This window comes from Dendropsophus ebraccatus, chromosome 5 (genome assembly GCF_027789765.1).
Source record: "Dendropsophus ebraccatus isolate aDenEbr1 chromosome 5, aDenEbr1.pat, whole genome shotgun sequence".
Taxonomy (NCBI): Eukaryota; Metazoa; Chordata; class Amphibia; order Anura; family Hylidae; genus Dendropsophus; species Dendropsophus ebraccatus.
The window spans coordinates 37,880,069-37,897,393 of record NC_091458.1 but is presented as its reverse complement, the minus strand read 5'-3'; the positions used below and the strand labels follow the sequence as shown (position 1 = coordinate 37,897,393).

General features: G+C 45.2%; 1 protein-coding gene across 2 annotated transcripts in view; it reads right to left on the bottom strand.

The window, feature by feature from the left end:
- Positions 1 to 17,325, bottom strand: part of LOC138793484 (cilia- and flagella-associated protein 337-like) — a 126,795-nt gene that overhangs the window by 10,501 nt on the left and 98,969 nt on the right. The window contains exons 26-27 of one of the 2 annotated variants that reach the window (XM_069972075.1): positions 14,564 to 14,603; positions 4,552 to 4,640 (exon numbers count right to left, since the gene is read on the bottom strand). In XM_069972075.1, the coding sequence (XP_069828176.1) occupies positions 4,552 to 4,640; positions 14,564 to 14,603 (129 nt within the window). Of the gene's footprint in view, positions 1 to 4,551; positions 4,641 to 14,563; positions 14,604 to 17,325 lie in introns of those variants that run through there. The other variant, XM_069972077.1, reaches the window with a different exon arrangement.

Here is a 17,325-nt window from a genome sequence, read left to right as displayed (position 1 = left end):
AGTTGTCCTGGCTTACACGTCAGATGGTTCACGCACTAGCTACCTGGTCGCCAGAGTACGTAAGGCACCCCTAGGTGAAGTCCTGCCACTAGGGTTTCTCATCCTCTCTCTCTTCTCACCTGTGCCTTGGGCGTGGGAAACACACACCTCATCACACTCACTCTCATCATTCATTCCTGTTGTTTGATTGTCCAGTCTATTCATGTTTGCTGCCTTCTAGATTCGCCGAGGTCGGCTCAAACTTGCTAGGGAGGTATGCAGTGTCCCAGAACATGCAGACTACTACTCCTATTATGGCCATTTCTTTTGCTGTGTCAATGCCTGTTCTGGTAAGTGTTTGCACTGCAACTGCTGCTGGTTTTCCCCTAGTATTCTCTGGTAATGTGCATTCTCATGTGTATTCTCATTTATTCCTGTGTATTATTGCATTGTACAGTGGTTTGCAAGGCTGTTGATCACGTGACCTGTAACCATGGTTCCTCCAATGGCCGACTAGCTCTGGCCAGGAGCAACCATGTGACCTCCCACTTCCTCCTAACAAGTTAGTCTTCCCCTTGCTGCTGAGCAAGGAGGTTGTGTGTGTCGTCCCTCTCCTGCCTCAGAGGAGTTGTGGATCGAGTGCTCTGCTGTATTCAAGTCTTCAGCTGTATCTGCCTGCTCAAGTGTCCGGAGTCTTTTCTTTCATCTGGGTGTCATTCTGTTATCTCTCCTCATCGCTACAAGGATTCACAGCAAGTATTACTCTCAAGCTAATCCACCCAGCAACGCTATTTCTCTCATACTCCTACTCCCATCATCCGGCACGTATTCTCACAGCCTATGCAGCACCACTCCTGCTTATTTGTCAAAGCCTGATATATCCCCGGTTGCATCCGGACAGAACTGTTGCTACTAGTTACCTCATCTATAATAAAACCGCTGTTACTGAACCCTGGCATTGGTGTCCACTAACTGGTGCCCTGACTAGGTGCAGCGAAGAATTGCATGCCCATCATCACCCGCAGATTCCACAGACCGGCCCTACAGCTGTGCCGCCCTCAGGCCTATACCGTGACAAGTATAACCCCTGCAGCTGCCCCGGTCATTGCCCGCTCATAACACCAGCACTGCGGAAGTGGCCCCCAGGGGCCAGGGCATCGCAGCGTCTTCAGGGGAGTAGGTTCTGCCACTGCAGACGCTGAATACATCTATAGTCCGAAGCTGTGTTGGGGCATGCAGTACTTTGCTGTATAAGCTGCCACTGCAGTAACTCACTGACATGTACAGGGGAACACAATTCTCCTGCATACTACTCCATAAGGCACACTGATTTCACGGCCAGTGAGTAGCCGTATGACGGCCTGACCACATTTGTATCTCTGCTTGCCCTTATATATATATCTAACACAGTGGCATCTAGTATAAACCTTAGTCATAGGAATGATATATGTGACAAGGTGCACTAATACTCTGCTGTTGCCATAATACTGTGCATAATATTATTGTATCCAGGAATCTCTGATACATCCTGTAGAGGTCAGTTAACTTACTCCCCTGATGACGCCACTAAGAATAGAGGCAGAAACACGTTGGGAGACTACCCTTACATTTTTACACGGATACTCATTCTAGGGCATTGAGGTGTAATCACTACTCTTTTGCATTACTAACAAGGATCAATAGATTCCAGATTTGTATGCTTATTTTTTTCATACGTAGATAGTTTTGGTATGGGGGACACTGATTATGGGTGTTTCTGAAACAGCCAGAATAGAAGCAAATTTTTAGGCTTTTCCCACATTTTTTCTGGTACATCTTTCACCACTTGAAAGAACTCCACCTGATGGCTCTGTACACAGCTTTTATGAGTTCTTTCCGTATGTATAATCCCGTGAAGCTCCACATTAGCCGGTTATTGATAGGTAGCAAGGAACATGATAAATGAGCAGCAAGGGGCTTGATTATTCCCAATGCTGTCTAGAAATCTGCCATGTTTCTACCATTATTTCTCAGGGGTGCCAGCAGGAAACAACAGAGATCTGACACAGAAATGATGAAGTCTTTCATCTTATAAATTAAATGTTTTTTTTCCTCCTACTTGATAGACACCAACACTAACAATTATGCTGTAATTGGGCCTCCTATTTAGCTTCTGTACTTCACAGGTTGCCATAATGAGTTCAATCCTATTGACAGGCTGTATAATCTCCCCGGATGCCGCCTAGCCCCACTGATTAATGTAGATATCTGTGTTACTTATGGGCAAAGATTACAAGATAACTGGATCTATTAACTCCAGTTCAAATTGACTGAGAGTACTTGCAAGTCAATTTCCTCCAGGGAGCGTATGCTTTCTGTGGATGCCAAAATTCAGTCGAAGCCAACTACAGCAGCTAATTCATTGTAGGAAATTAGCGGCACCATTCACAAGGATGTTTGGCTGGGAGGAATGCTATGACTGATAGCTGCCAGTATCTTAATAGACGCAAATAGCTTATGATGTTAAACGGAGTCTGTCAGCTGTGTATCCAGCTCAGAGCTGCAAACATGGGCATAAAGCCGATAGGGAGCGAGAATAAACTGCTTCCCCGCTTGAGTGTCATGGAGTCCACGCTGTAGCATGCATGTCTCCTCCTGCCCCCACTACCCTGCACTGATGTACAAGGCTCAATGCTAGAAGCCGAGCTCAGTGCTTCAATTATGTAAGGCAAGAATTCATATGGTGGGCTTGGATGGAAAACATGATTTTATAACTTTGCAAACAGCAAGTCTTTTTCCAATCTCCCTATCAGTTTTCTGCCCATGATATAGAGCAGAATTGCATAGGCAGATACAGAGGTCTAAGGCCCAAGTAGTGCATTTCTGGGTCTCTGGTACATAGTCTTATTCCAAGCCCATTCAGTTTCATTGTCTATAGAAACCCATTGGTTGTTTACTCCATTCTAAAGAATTATTGTTGAGCAGATCTTGTTCGGTTTCTGTAACGTTATCCGAACTCGAATGCACAACATTTGATTCTCCATGGCTGCCCCAGGGCTGCCAGGGAAAACATGGAGACAGCCTATTGCCATGTTCACACGGCGTATGACACCGGCCGTTCTCTGACCCGGCCGTGTCATAGAACGTCCGGTGTCAGTGAAGATTTGTGCTGAATTATGATGCGGGCGCATCCGTGTGTGCCAGCATCCCAATTCACCATAGCCGACAATGGAGAATGCGGCCCGGGCTGTACTTTCCATTGTGTTACCTGTCAGGTTTGTGTGGCCACTATTCAATGAATAGGGGCTGCACAAAACTAACATGTCAGTTTTTTGTGCGGCCGCTAGGGATCCCGGACGAAGTGTATACTATATGTATACATTCCGGCTGGGATTGCCTCAGATTGCACTGCACGTAACTTGTGTATTAATCAGGGCTGTTGTTGCAAATCAGCAACAACGGATGTGATTACTATTGAACTTACGTCGTGTAAGCATGGCCTATGGCTGTATCCATGTTTTTTTCAGGACTCTTTAGGATTGCATCCAACATCTGCAGCCACAGGGAATGAAACGCTAGAAGTTTGGGTCCGGATGATGTTGCCAAACCTGAACATTTTGGGTTTCTCATCTCTGTGAACCCAACTAGCATTTTTCTTGCTTGACTATGCCCAGTGTACTGAGAGAACCATGGGCATCAGAGTAAATTTTGGTCCTGTCCTGCAACACTTAGACCCCAGACCCAGATTTTAGGCCATGTTCACATGGGGTATGAACCGTGTCAAACAGCGGCTGGTGTCCGACATGTTCCCCGGCCGATACTGCGGTTGATTTTAATTGGAATGCGGGCACATTCAGGTGTGCCCGTGCTCCAATTTGCCATAGACCACAGTGTAAAGTACGTCCGGGAGCCATACTTTACACTGTGAGTACAGCCTATTTTATATGGCCGCTGTTTACCAAACATTGGCCACATAAAATAGACCTGTCAATTATTTTGTGTGACCGCAGGGTGAATACACTACTACGGCCGCTATTCCATACACTTACATGTATTCGATTGCAGTCAATAAGCAACGCCTGTTGTTTCAACCTGCAGTATCGGCCAGGTGAACATGTCAGACATTACCTGTTGTTTGACACTGCCATGTCAAACAACGACCGATGTTCTCACAGTGTGTGAACATGACCCGACACCTAGTTCTTCTTCCTCCTTCCTTGATTTTGTTGACATGGACGGTCCAGTTCTTTCAGTAAACGACCATCCTGAATGGCTCACAAGCCACGTAGGCAGCTCAGCAACTGCGAAATGGAGTAAAGCAGATGACATCTACCCTATCCATATCCTGGCATGCATCAGTTATTATAGTCATGTATAACACACTCCAATGTGTGACTATTTGTGCAGACTGTATGGAACCCAATGTTTCATCATTGTTGCCTATTGAGCTTTCCTTTCTCGGTTGACATTTCTGGCATTTTACAGTTTATTCCTTATTCTAGTTTTACACACCCTGATTTAGACACTTTGTGCAGTATTGTTAACATAAATTGACTAATGGTAAGAATATAGTGACACATATAAAGTACAAACCTATAAATTCTCCATCGATGCTCCAGAGGCGTGCTGTACAGTCTAGTGATGAAGACAGCACAACCTTATCCTCATCTATCACTTCAAGTCTAAAAAACAGAAATAAAACATTGTTACAGGTTTGAATACTGCATAGAAAGACCTTGGGTACATAATACTTAAAGGGATTTTTTTTGTAAATAATTATAATCAGGTGATAAAAAAAAATGTACTCAAGGATTTGCTTAGCTAATCCCTGGCTGCAGCTGTGTTCCCTGTTATTGTAGTGGCTGGGGTGACCCTGACTGCAAGTGCCCTTGAACAACTTCTGAAAAGCCACATCTTCTTGAAGAGGGACGGCAATCTGAAAATGTGTTATTGTGGGGCAACTCTTATTCACCTACTACATACAGACATAAAGAGCAATACTTAATGGAAAAGAATAGACGGCGTTCCATAGAAAGGATCGGTGAGTACAAAAACCGGTGACGCTAACACAGGCAACTTTCACCTTAAGGAGACAATAGAGGCACAACTTTCATGATGGCAAATGAAACAGGCCGCAGCCGCTCCCTATCTCCACAAGGCATGATAATAACAGAAATAAGGGCTTCCTCTGCACCATGGGGATGATGGGTGCCGGTCCGAGGGCAATGAACCATAAAAGATGATGTCTGATAAAAGCTGATTTATTAGAACCAACGCGTTTCAAAACTGATCTGGTTTCTTTTTCATGTGACACTCTTGAAAAAGAAACCAGATCAGTTTTGAAATACGTTGGGTCTAATAAATTACCTTTTATTGGACATCATCTTTTATGGTTCATTGCCTCGGACCGGCGCCCATCATAAAGAGCAATACTGGCTCCAAATGTAATAAAATCCACTTTAACGTATCAGTGAATGTTGGTTTGTAAAGGTTACCGGGGATGAGTAAATCATACTATGGTACAAACAGACCCCAAATCTCGATTCTTCAGTACAGGAAACCAATCTGGTGTGTGCTATCCTATTTACTTGTTGCAGTAAATATTATTCTGCCTGCAACATCATCCGGCATACCCAGTTTGGTGGTGGACCAGAGATGGACTGTGGAGGCATATACATGAAGGGCCACACAATCCTCTGAAGGCCATTGTTGGACCTTACTCCGGTGCAGGACAATGGCTGGCCTCATGTTCTAGTGCATTCAACACCACCAAGTACCACCACAGGGGCTCACTTATGTCTTGATCTACTGTTGAGCGCTTTTACTAGAAGCCTATAGTGACTTCTTTAGCTGGTCTCCCGGAGATCAGTGGATTGTTTTACAGTGGTGGTCTACTAGGCCTTGCTTCCAGTTACTCCACACTGATGAGGGGCAACAACCACGAAAAAGCTGTCTGTGGATGGATACCTGGCTTTGGTACTTCCCTTCTCATATCCTGGAAAAAATCGAGTTGGATATTGACCGAAAGGGCCACTTAATATAGTTGGTTTTGGTGGTCACCTTACATGAACCACCCTTTTGCTAGGTCCTTCTCTGGAGAGATATCCAGCTAGTCCTGTGAGTCGAGACTTGTGGACTCTTTTTGCATATCTGATCTAGTTTTAGGAGGAGATCTTCCAGAACACCATGGTCGTTTCATCATAAGCATGCTCAGATTTTGTTGGGCGTACATACAGACACTTGGGGGTAATACCTAAAAGTCACATTACAGTAACACAGTGACAGTGTATCAGGGAAATAGAGCGCCTGGTAAGCACAGGGAGGAAGGCAGCTGTTTACTTTCACGTAGCCTTATGTCGGGAGGGTACAATAACATTTCACTGGAGTGTCCTTTTGGGTATGTGTATACTACGGAATACACGCAGAGACTTCAAGCGGATTCCACTGCGCGGCCTCCGCTTCTGGTTCCACCCGTCCGATAGACTCGCTGACGAATTATGCCGTCCGCCCATGTCAATTCTTTGATCTATGGGACGGGTGGAACTTCAAGCGGAGGCCGCATGGCAGAATCCGCCTGAAGTCTCTGTGCGTATTCTATAGTGTGCACATACCCTAAGTGTAGCTATAAGAATAGTCCTAAAAACTTGATCCAACTGTGATCCCAATTTTTGATTTTTGGTGCAATCTGGAACCCAGCTCTCCATTGGCTGATGATTTTGACCTCTGATACGTCATTTTCTTCCCGACAAATTATACAAATTTATATCAGTTAACATTTTCATCAGGATCCGATGTGTGATAGAAGCGCGATTTGCCGTGTGAGTTACGATACATAAATGATGCTAATTTGTAGTCACATTCAATTGCGTTTATAGTCTTCAGTTGTTCAGAGCCGCCACTTTCATTGTCACTTTCCTTTATGCCGTTCCTCTCCGGATCCTCACAGCCTTCACCTTCATTGTCTCATCCTCGGCATTGTCTTCAGATCTTCACCACCATTGTCTCACTCTCCTTCATTGTCTTCAGATCTTTATAGACTTCACCTTCGCTGCTCTTGTTGGTACACTCAGGGATATTCTTCCTTTCAAGAAGAACGCCATCTTTTTATGAAGCGAATGGAAAAGCTTTTATTTGCCAACAGTCTCTTCATGAGATGTTACTGTGTGGGCGATGTTTACAACAGATTTCCAGCTAGATTAGTTTGACAAGAAACACTAATGTCTCCCACTTTGAAAAATTATATATGCCTACAAAGTCCGGGATGTACTCCAAGAAATCGGAGATTATTAATATCACTTAGAGACACCTACTCGTAATTTGGCTCTAATCATATGCGTCAGAAGTGTGAACTGTACACAAAGGATGAAGGGAGTAAGAACTCCTGTGAACTAGCCGCGAATATTAACGTAATTGTATGTAGGAAATGCAAATATGTTGTCATGACTCACCCATGCATAACGCATTTGTAATGGGTCTGTGGTTTTATTTTTTTCCATATTGCGAATATCAATGAATCCTAAGGATGTGTTAATGGCTTTATAAAGAAAATAAGTCTTGAAAACTATCTCGTAGATCAGACTCGTGGTGCGTTTACACAGACAGATTTATCTGACAGTTTTTCGAAGCCAAAGTCATCAACAGACTATAAGCAGAGAGCAGGTTATAAAGGAAAGACTGAGATTTCTCCTCTTTTCAAATCCATTCCTGGCTTTGCTTTCAAAAGTCTGTCAGATGTGTCTGCGTAAACGCACCTTGAAAGGTCCTTTTACACACAGAGATATCTGACCAATTTATCTGACAGATTTTTGAAGCCAAAGCCAGGAACAGACTATAAACAGGGAACAGGTTATAAAGGAAAGACTGGAATTTCTTTTATAGCTCATTGTTTACTATTCACATGGTCCGTTTTTCATGGATCCAAAATCCATTCTGTGAAACAGTAGACGAGATCACAGCACAGATCCCCCCCATAGAAGTCTATGAGATCTGTGTTTTTCACGGATTGCAATAGATCTGACATCCGTGTACATCTGTGCAACAATGTAATCAGTGTAATTTAAAAAGCTTTAAACAGATCCTTGAAAAACACGGACACTGATGCAAAAAGGATACAAAATTGATGGTTTTTCAAGAATTACTGAGGAAAATAGTGGACTTCATCCATGGACCTAGAAAATCACTGAACATGTGAATGCAGCCTAAGGCCACGTTCACATTACGTATGAGACCGGCCATTCCGTGTGGCCGGTCTCATTAAAGATCATCCTAGCCTGATGATCTTTAGGGCCGCAGAGTTCTGATGCGAGCGCATCTGTGTGCTCGCATCAGAACTCCCTCAGCACACAATGGAGCGGCGCCGCTGGGGATCCTATACTATATTATACAGTATGCTAGAGAGCTAGTGCATGTTGTAGCTGAACTCTACACAAGATTGGCGCTAGCGTAGATTTTAAAGTGTGACTCATTTGGCATCTGCTACAGTGTCTGATTCCTTAAGAGACGTATGCTTCTTAATGAACATGCCAAATCCTATGACTTCTGGATTTACTAAATACCAGTGTGGGGGTGGGCTGATTTTACCACCTGCCGATTATTTTACTTCTTTCCAGAAAAAGCTCAGATCCACAAATCTAGATGAAATCTGCAGCATGCCCTCTGTTTACAGACCCATAAAGAAGCATACAGAGGCCTTACATTTTCTTATTATAGAACCCAATCCTCCATGTGCTGCCATACAGTGACCCAAGGGGAATAGTTTCCGGGGGGGAACAGTTCAGTAGTATTGCAGATGTATTGATGCTCATAGATTTGTATGAAATAAATCTTCCGGAGCTGTTATTCTGAAAAAATCTATTTCTATTAAATCAACTGGTTTCAGATTTGTAATTTACTTCCATTTAAAAATCTCAAGTCTTCCCATACTTATCAGCTGCTGCATGTCCTGCAGAAAATGTTGTTTTGTTTTCAGTCTGACACAGTGCTCTCTGTTGCCACCTCTGTCCATATCATCAACTGTCTAGAATAGCAGCAAACGCCTATAGAAAACCTCTCCTGCTCTGGACAGTTCCTGTCTCGGACAGAGATGTCAGAAGAGAGCACTGTGTTAGACTGAAAAGAAAACATTTATTGCAGGACATACAGCAGCTGATAAGTATGGGAAGACTTGAGATTTTTAAATAGAAGTAAATTACAAATCTTTTTTTTTTAAATTCTTTATTTTCAAAAGAGCATCAAACAAAGCACAGCAGTTTCCAGCCACATATGCCGGAGGCAAAAACAGGAAGAAATGAAGAATAATAGTGAATAATCGTTATCATATGTAGGCATGTAACAACAACGGAACTCCATGAAAACCCTGGGGGCTGTATAGCAAAGCTAGCAGTATCCTGCACATATGGGGGGAGGGCACGCGGCCCGCTCGACGCTCGCATTTTCCAGTTTTCATAGTTCAGGAAATAACAGGTTAAGACGACAAATAATGGAAGACATCACGTACGGAGAGGAAAACAAAGACAAAGAGAACAGAGAGCAGGGGGGTATGGGGGAGAAGAGAGGGGGAGAAATAGAGGGGGGCAAGGAGGGTGGGGGGGGCTGGGGGCAACCATCTGAAACGAGAACCTGGCCAACCGCCAAATCACCTGTATGGGCCCCATCTAGGGGGCATCAGTAGAGCGTAACAGCTCCCTGTAGGCATCGGTCTCTTGGAAACTGATCCACGGTAACCAAGTGGAGTGAAATTTTTTGTTAGTAGAGTGTAATTCTGCAGTGAGATCCTCCATCCACATCAGGTCATTCACTTTTGCAACCCAGAGTGAAAGAGAAGGAGGAGAGCGCTGCTTCCAACAAAGCGGAATACACGCCCTGGCCGCCATCACCAGGTAACTTAGCAATGAGTGTTTGTATGCCTCTTGGGTGATCTCGCTGTGATGAATCAGGAATAGGGCCGGGCCCATGTGCATGGATAGGCCGGTCACCGCTCTAATGGTCGCTATTACATCAGACCAGAAGCCGCTCAATCTGGGGCAGTCCCAGAACACATGTAAGAATGTCCCCTTGGCCCCTTCGCATCTCCAGCAGACTGGGTCAACCTGGGGAATAATAGAGTGTAGAGTGGCTGGTACCCTGTACCAACGTGAGAGAATTTTATAGTTTGCTTCCTGAAATTTGGAACTGATGGAGGACTTGTGCGTCAGGTAGAGGATTTTAGATCTCTGTGCATCTGTTAGGGTAAGTCCCAAGTCAGTTTCCCACTTAAGGAGAAAGGGGGGTGGGGGCTCTTCGGGGGCAGTCTGAAGAAGTTGGTAAGTAATGGATAGGGTGTGTCGCAATGGTTCCTGATGGTTACATAGCTGTTCAAAATCTGCGAGCGCTCGGGTAAATTTGGTCGCAGGTGGCAGGGAAGACAGATAGTGTCTCAATTGCATCACCCTCCATTGCCCTAGGGAGCATGGGTCCGTCAATGCTAACAGGGCAGTTTCAGACACCCACGTATTGTCCTGTATATAAGATTTGGCCCTAAAGGCTCTGGTCGCTATCCATTCCCGGAACACTCTGTCCGTCAAGCTTGGAGTAAACTCAGGGTTTCCCAGGATGGGGGTCATACTGGAGGTGAGCGGTAGAAACGCTCGTCTTATCACTTTGTCTGAGCACGCTGCCACGATGGGTCCAATGGTAGGGTGGTATTTCACATCATTAAGATGTTCTCCCGGCAGCCATGATAACCCACTCAAAGGTACGCCCGTGTACGATTGTTCTATCGCCACCCATGGGTTCCTGCTGCTATTTCTACACCGGTCAACACAGCGTTCTTTCGCTCCATGGCGTCCATCCAAACAAAATTCATATGGGGAGATAAACCAGCATGCATCCGTTAATCGTTACTCACCTGTCCGAAAGAACGCGGCGGGATCGGGCTCCCTGATGTGAAAAAATATTATTTGGCCACTCAGCTTACACACATTGTTGACTGGTGTAGAAATAGCAACAAATCTATATAAAACTTTGTGAAATCAGTTGATTGAAAGAAAAAAAGATTTTCACTGGATAACTCCTTTTAACCCCTTAACGACCCATGAGGTATCTCATACGTCATGGCCCTTTTTAGGGATTTCAGAGAGGGAACGCACCACGACCCCCCTCTGAACCGCCGTGATCCCGTCTTTTTGCAGCCCAGGACCGCGGTCATTAGCGGGCGCAGCCGATCGCACATGACAGCTGCATTTAAATGCCCTCCATAGCCCCTTCATTGGGGTCTAGTGGGCGCCCCCCCCCCGAGGTGTGATCGCATAGGGGGTTCCCTTCTCCTTACCGGGCCGGGTCTCAGTGTTGGAATGATGCTGATCCCGACTCGGTATTCTATGAATCTGGTCTCCAGCAGACAAGACCAATAGAACACCGATCTAATGGATCGGCGCTCTATTATATACACAGCATTGATCTCAATGGGAGATCAGTGCTGTGTATATAGAAGTCCCGCAGGGGGCTTCTAAGTAATGTAAAAGTTGTTGTTTTTTTTTTAAAGTTTTTTTCTTATTAAACTAATAAAAGTCCAAGTCACTCCCCCTTTCCCATTTAATAAATAAAAAGAAAGAAAGAAAGAAAAAAATAAACATCGCCGCATTTGTAATCACCCAGACTATTAAATTATCCAGGGCCGTCTTACCCATTGGGCAGGGTAGGCGGCTGCCCGGGGGCCCTTGCGTCCTAGGGGGCCCCTGCCCTCTGTGACCTGTATTTTTTGCTTTATAAGACGCACTTATAAAACTAAGTGCGTCCTATAAAGCGAAGACGGCTTCCAAGCAGTGCTGAGCACCGCAAGGAAGCCGTCCCGCCCGCCCCCTGTATTGCCACTCACTATGCATATGCATAGTGAGCGGCCCTGAGCGACCCGCCCGCCCCTTCTATCGCTTCTCAGCTGAGCCGATCAGAAGCCCAGGAAAGTGTAATCAGCAGCACTTTCCTGGGCTTCTGATCGGCTCAGCTAAGTGGCGATAGAAGGGGCAGGCAGTCCAGTTACTCACCCGTCCGTCCGCCGGCCCCTGCAACTGATGTCTCCCGGCAGCTCGCACTCCCGTCATCCTCCGGGCACAGGCAGCGGGGTACAGAGACGCTGCCTGTGTCCTGGACGTGTCGTGCAGCCGGACACTTCCGGCACAGGCAGTCTCTCTGTACCCCGCTGCCTGTGCCCGGAGGATGACGGGAGTGCGAGCTGCCGGGAGACATCAGCTGCAGGGGCCGGCGGACGGGTGAGTAACTGGTTTGTTGTTTTGGGGGTCACTGGCTACTATGGGGGCACTGGATACTATGGGGGCACTGGCTACTATGGGGGTCACTGGCTACTATGGGGGTCACTGGCTACTATGGGGGCACTGGCTACTATCGGGGGCACTGGCTACTATGGGGGGCACTGGCTACTATGGGGGGCACTGGCTACTATGGGGGCACTGGCTACTATGGGGGGCACTGGCTACTATGGGGGGCACTGGCTACTATGGGGCACTGGCTACTATCGGGGGCACTGGCTACTATGGGGGCACTGGCTACTATTGGGGGCACTGGCTACTATGGGGGGCACTGGCTACTATCGGGGGCACTGGCTACTATGGGGGGTACTGGCTACTATGGGGGGCACTGGCTACTATGGGGGCACTGTCTACTATAGGGGTACTGGCTACTATGGGGGGCACTGGCTACTATGGGGGCACTGGCTACTATAGGGGTACTGGCTACTATGGGGGGCACTGGCTACTATCGGGGGCACTGGCTACTATGGGGGGTACTGGCTACTATGGGGGCACTGTCTACTATAGGGGTACTGGCTACTATGGGGGGCACTGGCTACTATGGGGGCACTGGCTACTATGGGGGCACTGGCTACTATGGGGGACACTGGCTACTATAGGGGCACTGGCTACTATGGGGGCACTGGCTACTATGGGGGGCACTGGCTACTATAGGGGTACTGGCTACTATGGGGGGCACTGGCTACTATGGGGGGCACTATATGGGGGAATTGGCTACTATGGGGGGCACTATATGCAAAGATGTGGGGGATTTGATGGCGGCGGTTGGGGGGGGGCCCAATTCGCACCTCTGCCCAGGGGCCCATAATGCTGTTAAGACGGCCCTGAAATTATCCCATCGCTGATGCAAAGTCTCATATGCGCAATCAAGGTTGCGATAGAAAGTACAGGTCATGGTGCAAAAAATGACTCCTCACAGCCCCATAGACCAAAGGATAACAGCGCTATAAGTATGGTCACAGAGCAATTTTGAGGAACATTTAGTTTTTTTAAAAGATTAAAAATTTTTAAAAGCTGTCAAATAAAATAAAAGCTATGCAAGTTACATATTGTTGTAATTGTAACAACTTGAGGAACATATATAACATGTCAGTTTTACCATAGGGTAAATGGTGTAAACACAAAAAAAAAATTGCATTTTATTTTCAATATTACCACACATGTACATTTTTTCCAGTCTTGCAGCTTGTTTTTATACAAAAATTAAGTCTTTCATTGCGAAGTACAATTAGTGACGCAAAAAGTAAGGGCCAATGTGGGTCTGTAGGTGAAAAAATACAAGCACTATGGCCTTTTAAAGGGGTTGTCCAGCGAAAATCTTTTTCTTTCAAATCAACTGATATCAGAAAGTTATATAGATTTGTAATTCACTTGTATTAAAAAAAATCTCAAGTCTTCCCATACTTATAAGCTGCTGTATGTCCTGCATGAAATGTTGTTTTATTTTTAGTCTGACACAGCGCTCTCTGCTGACATCTCTGTCCGAGACAGGAACTCTGTCTCGGTTTTCTATGAATCCCTATAGAAAACTTCTCCTGCTCTGGACAGTTCCTGTCTAGGCCAGAGATGTCAGCAGAGAGCACTGTGTCAGACTGGAAATTATATAAACATTTCATGAAGAACATAAAGCATCTAATAAGTATGGGAAGACTTGAGATTTTTTAATACAAGTAAATTACAAATCTATATAACTTTCTGACACCAGTTGATTTGAAAGGAAAAGATTTTTGCTGGACAACCCCTTTAAACACGAGGAGGAAAAAACAAAAGTGCAAAAAGGAAAATTGGTTCAGACCTTAAGGGGTCTAGGTATGGCGTAGTATGGTTGTGTAATAATTTATCAGAGGAATGGCCGGAGACCACAAAACTCCAAGTTGCAGACACACACATATGGACAGATAAAGAACTTATATTGCAGCTTCATTATATCCTGTACATTTGTGATTGTAACATGGAAGAAAATGGATATCTAGCTGTATTAAGACCTAAATTTTAGTTTTAGGCTATGTTCACACATAGTATTTCCTTCATCTTTTTTTTCAACCAAAATCAGGAGTGGAACTGAGAGGGCAAAATTATAATGGAAAGATTTGCACAGTTTTGGGGTTTTCAACCCACTACTGGTTTTGGTTGAAAAAAGGCTGAGGGAAATACTATGTGTGGACATAGACTTAAAATGATTTGGATTGAGCTGTAGTACCAGGCACAGTCACTACAACACATATGGCGCTGTGCCTGATAAACTACATATTCTCAATAATATACAATGCAAATCAGAAAAAAAGTGCAGCAATGGTACTCACTCTGTAACCATGTCCACATGTGCCCTCCAGTGCTTGATAACTACAGGGATAGGAAACATGTACTGGTGATATATTGGTAATAATCATAGAGAGGAGAATATTTAGTTGAAGTTGAGTTTTGCCATCTCAAAAAGTGATTTGACTATACAGCTCTCCCTTCCCTAATCCTGAGAATAAGGAGGAAGTAATGCTGTGCCCAATATTCATTAACAATCCTACTGACATACCATCACATACAGTATATTATTCCAAGGATCCGATAATAATCCCCAACCTATACAGGGAATACAGAAAGAGTAGAGATAACTGCTGTCCATAATACATGTATCTTCTATAGCTCCCCTGATGCACTGCTGTCTATGCACCTCTGCTATATCCAGAGTGGTGGTCAATGATTCCTCCTCTGAATGGTCCCCAGTTATAAGTGGTGTACCTCAAGGGTCAGTACTGGGCCCCCTGCTGTTTAGCTTGTTTATTAATTATATAGAGGATGGAATTAACAGCTATCTTTGCAGATGACACCAAGCTTCGTGGTACAGTACAGTTCTGTCACACATGGCCGTTTTTGTGCCAAAGCCAAAAGTGGATTCAAATAGGATAGAAAATATTAATGGAGGACTTGTACTTCTCTTTCCTGTTGGATCCACTTCTGGTTTTGGCACAAAAATGGCAGGGGCAGTTAAAAAACAAACAAACTGTGTGACATCAGCATTACACAAGCTTAGACGTTAATACGTATGTAGAAGTAAAAAATTCTTGTTACCCCTACCCCTCTTCTAAATCCCCCACCCTACTTGGTTGCACTTTGTGGACAAGGGTCACTTTTCAAGCATACTAACTTTGTAATCATGTAACGTATGATAACAACAAAACTGTAAAAATCCCTTGGAAAGCCGCGTGACCCAGGTGACTCGATGATATCACGTCTAATGAGAATATTTGAAGTCTCCGTATTCTAACGGAATTTAAAAGCACATTGCCCCAGGCTGAGCTCTGAGGTGACTGCTAATACTCTCATATACAGAACAGACCTGTCATCTGGACCGTTCTGCTGATCTGTGTAACCCTTATTATTAGTTATTTTTATGCTGTATAATTCACCGTAGAAAATATGAGATGTTCTAAGACCTAGCTGCACATTTGCAACGATTACTTTATCACTTCAAACTGTTGTCAAAAGAATTCTATTATTTCTTGTACACAGCTTATACAGACGCATGTAACTCTTTGTGTACAGGCAGACATTAGAGAAAGGATATAGTCATACCTATTATCGGCACTATGTTACTCAAACTGGTTAGAATACCAGTCATTCCCTAGTTACACCACAGTATGGATAGAAATACCTTTTTGTATACCAACCTATAAGAGCCACGTAATGCCAACATTGTGTGCGTATACCCTAATACAGCCATTTCTATTTCATGTGAAATTCAAAACAGCAAAAACCATACTGAATGTAACTTTGTTGTGCTTAAAGCGGTACTATCAGCAGGTTCTGCCCAATGAACCATCTGATATGCCCCAGAAGCTCTTTACCTTATAACTACACTGCTGTTAGGGTGGGTTCAAACTGCGGAATCCACGCCCATATCCACGCCCATAAGTTCCGACGGATTCCGTCGCTCGTACCCGCTCACGTTGGCGCGCATATCTGCCCATGCCATAGACACCATTCTATGCACAGGCAGATTCCGCCATCCATCAAAAGAATTGACATGTCATGCGGATGGCAGAATTCGCTTGCCCTCAGAATGGTGTCTATGGGACAGGCGGATATGCGCACAGCCGTGAGCGGGTACGAGCAACGGAATCCGTCGGAACTTATCCGCGTAGTGTGAACCCACCCTCAATCATTCTTCTCTTCTCCTCAGCATTTTGTTGATATTCCCTAATTGCCCCTATGCTAATCCAGGGTTTAGGAGCACTTGGGAGTCACCCATTGGCCCGGAGCAACGGCTCTGCCCGCCCGCCCCCTCCCATGCCGCCCCCAGTATATATAAGTATATGAATATGCATAGTAGCCAGCCCGTACCACCCTCCGACCCTCCCAGCAGGCCCCCTCTTGTGCTGCCCTGCCCGCCCCCTGCCGTGCTGCCCACTATGCATATATAAATATTCACAATATATATGAATATGCACGGGAGGGGGCGGGCTGGGTGTATCGAGGGGGTGCTCCGGGCCGCCCACTATGCATATTCATATATGCAAAGTGGGCGGCATGGGAGGGGGTGGGCTGGGGGGCCTAGCTGGTGCTCCAGGTGATACCCCAGAATAGCATAGGGGCAATTAGGGAATATCAACAAAATGCCGAGGAGAAGAGAAAAATGATTAAGAGCCGTGCAGTTATAAGGTAAAGAGCTTATTGGGCATATCAGCAGATTCATTGGGCAGAACCTGCTGATAGTACCTCTTTAAAGAGGTTGTCAGGGATAAAACAATTGATAGCCTATGCACAATTGATTAGCAGTGTTGGAAGCCAGAAGTATTTGGTTCTGTTTCTCGTGCAGCGGTGGCACTGGTGTACTGCAGCCTCAGCTCCTGTTCACTTCAGTAGGAGCTGAGGCTGCAGTACACTGGTGCCACCACTACACTGGGAATGGAGTCAACTGCTTCCGACTCTGTTCTCACTGTAATGTGGGCACCAAACAGCCTATCCTGTCACTAGGCTATCATTTGTTTTATCCCAGACAACACCTTTAAAGGGAAATAGTAATCATGCCTGAACCACAGATTATTGGAGAGATTCCGAGTGGTTTCTG